Source organism: Octodon degus, unplaced genomic scaffold, assembly GCF_000260255.1.
Source record: "Octodon degus isolate 3935 unplaced genomic scaffold, OctDeg1.0 scaffold00080, whole genome shotgun sequence".
Taxonomy (NCBI): Eukaryota; Metazoa; Chordata; class Mammalia; order Rodentia; family Octodontidae; genus Octodon; species Octodon degus.
Window position 1 is genome coordinate 158,387 of NW_004524656.1, and position 1,486 is coordinate 159,872.

Sequence of the window (1,486 nt, forward strand, 5' to 3'; positions counted from 1 at the left end):
AAAGGTGTCTACAGCCAATCTCTCCACTGGCTTTAGTAATCACTATAGATTTATTTTATCTTTTTTTTTCCCTTTATTCCTCCTTTTGGGTTGAGCTTCACACAGGGAACATACTCCAATTCATTTGACTGGGGGCCATCACTTCCGAAACCGGAAATGCCATTTTGGGCGGGGGCCTATTGTGTTCAGGCGCCATTTTAGGCAAGGGCTCACTGAGCTCAGGCACCATCTTAGGGGTGCCACGTGTCTGATCAGCCTGCAAAGATTGTAAATGTAATGTAAGCCTCTCAAACAGTCGATTTGCCAGGTCCAAAAGCACATTGAAAGATTTAGGAGCAAATTTGGACAGTTCATTATCATCAGGAGGCAGCTTTGTAGCAACTGGTGCTGAAACGGGGTCAGGACGGTTTTTGGAAGCCTCTTTGGCTAAGTCTTCCCAATTGACCTCTTGTAAAGTAGTAAGGTTGGGATACAAAGATTTATAATGGGTCAGGAGAGGAGCCTTAGGCGGAGGAGGCGGCAAATGCTCAGAAGGGGGAGGTGGCAGTGCTCATTAGGGGAAGGTGGAAGCTGCTTGTTATCTTGGGGTTTAGTTAACACTTCATTTGCCTCCTCACCGTGGAGAAAGGAGACATCTAAACCAGGCTGGGAAGGGGCCGGAGTGGGCCTATTGGGAGTTACGCAGGACAGCTTTTCCGTGGATAATCATTTCTCCGACCAAAGGGTCTCTATGTCTCTGAGTAAGAATCTCATCAATCAAGCCCCAGTATGAAAATACTGTGATTGGGACTTTTTCAAGGCCAAAAACTCTACAAAAATCCTGTAATGCATCACCCACTCATTTTTATCTTTTAGAACTGATCGTGCCCTCCAATGGGAACCATGAATAAACTTAAAATACTGTAATAACTCTTTTTCCTTTACTTTAATCCCTTGTGTCTTGAGTGCCTTACTGAGGCTTTCTAAAACAGTTCATGCTTGCTTAATGCTTGACCCATGCCGGGAAGGGGAAGGGGGTTGCTGTTCACTCACCGTGGCTCGAGCGGCGCGGCAGGCACTCGAGCTGCATTGGCCTCGGAATTTACTTTCACTATCTGCTTTGTACCCGGGCTCTCGAACGGCTCCCTCGTTAAATCCTCCATGCCAGGCGTCCACGTGGGGCACCACTTAACTCGGCCCGCGAGTCGAGATGTGGGTAATGACCTGGAGGAGGAACGGGGATGAAAAAGACAGGGCAAGAGACACAAGAGACGGAGACAAGACAGGCTTTCTGATCAAGTCTCGTTTATTGAGGAAGTGAACAGGGTCTAAATAGCTGTATAGTGGAAGTAGTTGGGTGGGACTGGTTGTGGATTGGTAGTGAAGATCCAGGACCACAGGAAGATGCTGAGGCAAGCGGGGATTGGTGCTGCAGCACTTCTTGCCCAAATAAGGGAAAATATAACAGGAGCGTTCTATCGCCCCCCACAATCTTGTGCTAGCTCTG

The 1,486-nt window shown here is 47.8% G+C and overlaps 1 protein-coding gene across 1 annotated transcript in view; it reads right to left on the bottom strand.

Moving 5' to 3' along the window:
* The window catches only part of LOC101585471 (AFG3-like protein 2), a 23,552-nt gene extending 22,410 nt beyond the window's left edge, over positions 1 to 1,142 (bottom strand). Inside the window, exon 1 of the mRNA XM_012515824.1 lies at positions 1,033 to 1,142. Coding sequence (XP_012371278.1) covers positions 1,033 to 1,142 — 110 coding nt within the window. The remainder of the gene's footprint in view (positions 1 to 1,032) is intronic.
* Between the last annotated feature and the right edge of the window lie 344 nt (positions 1,143 to 1,486).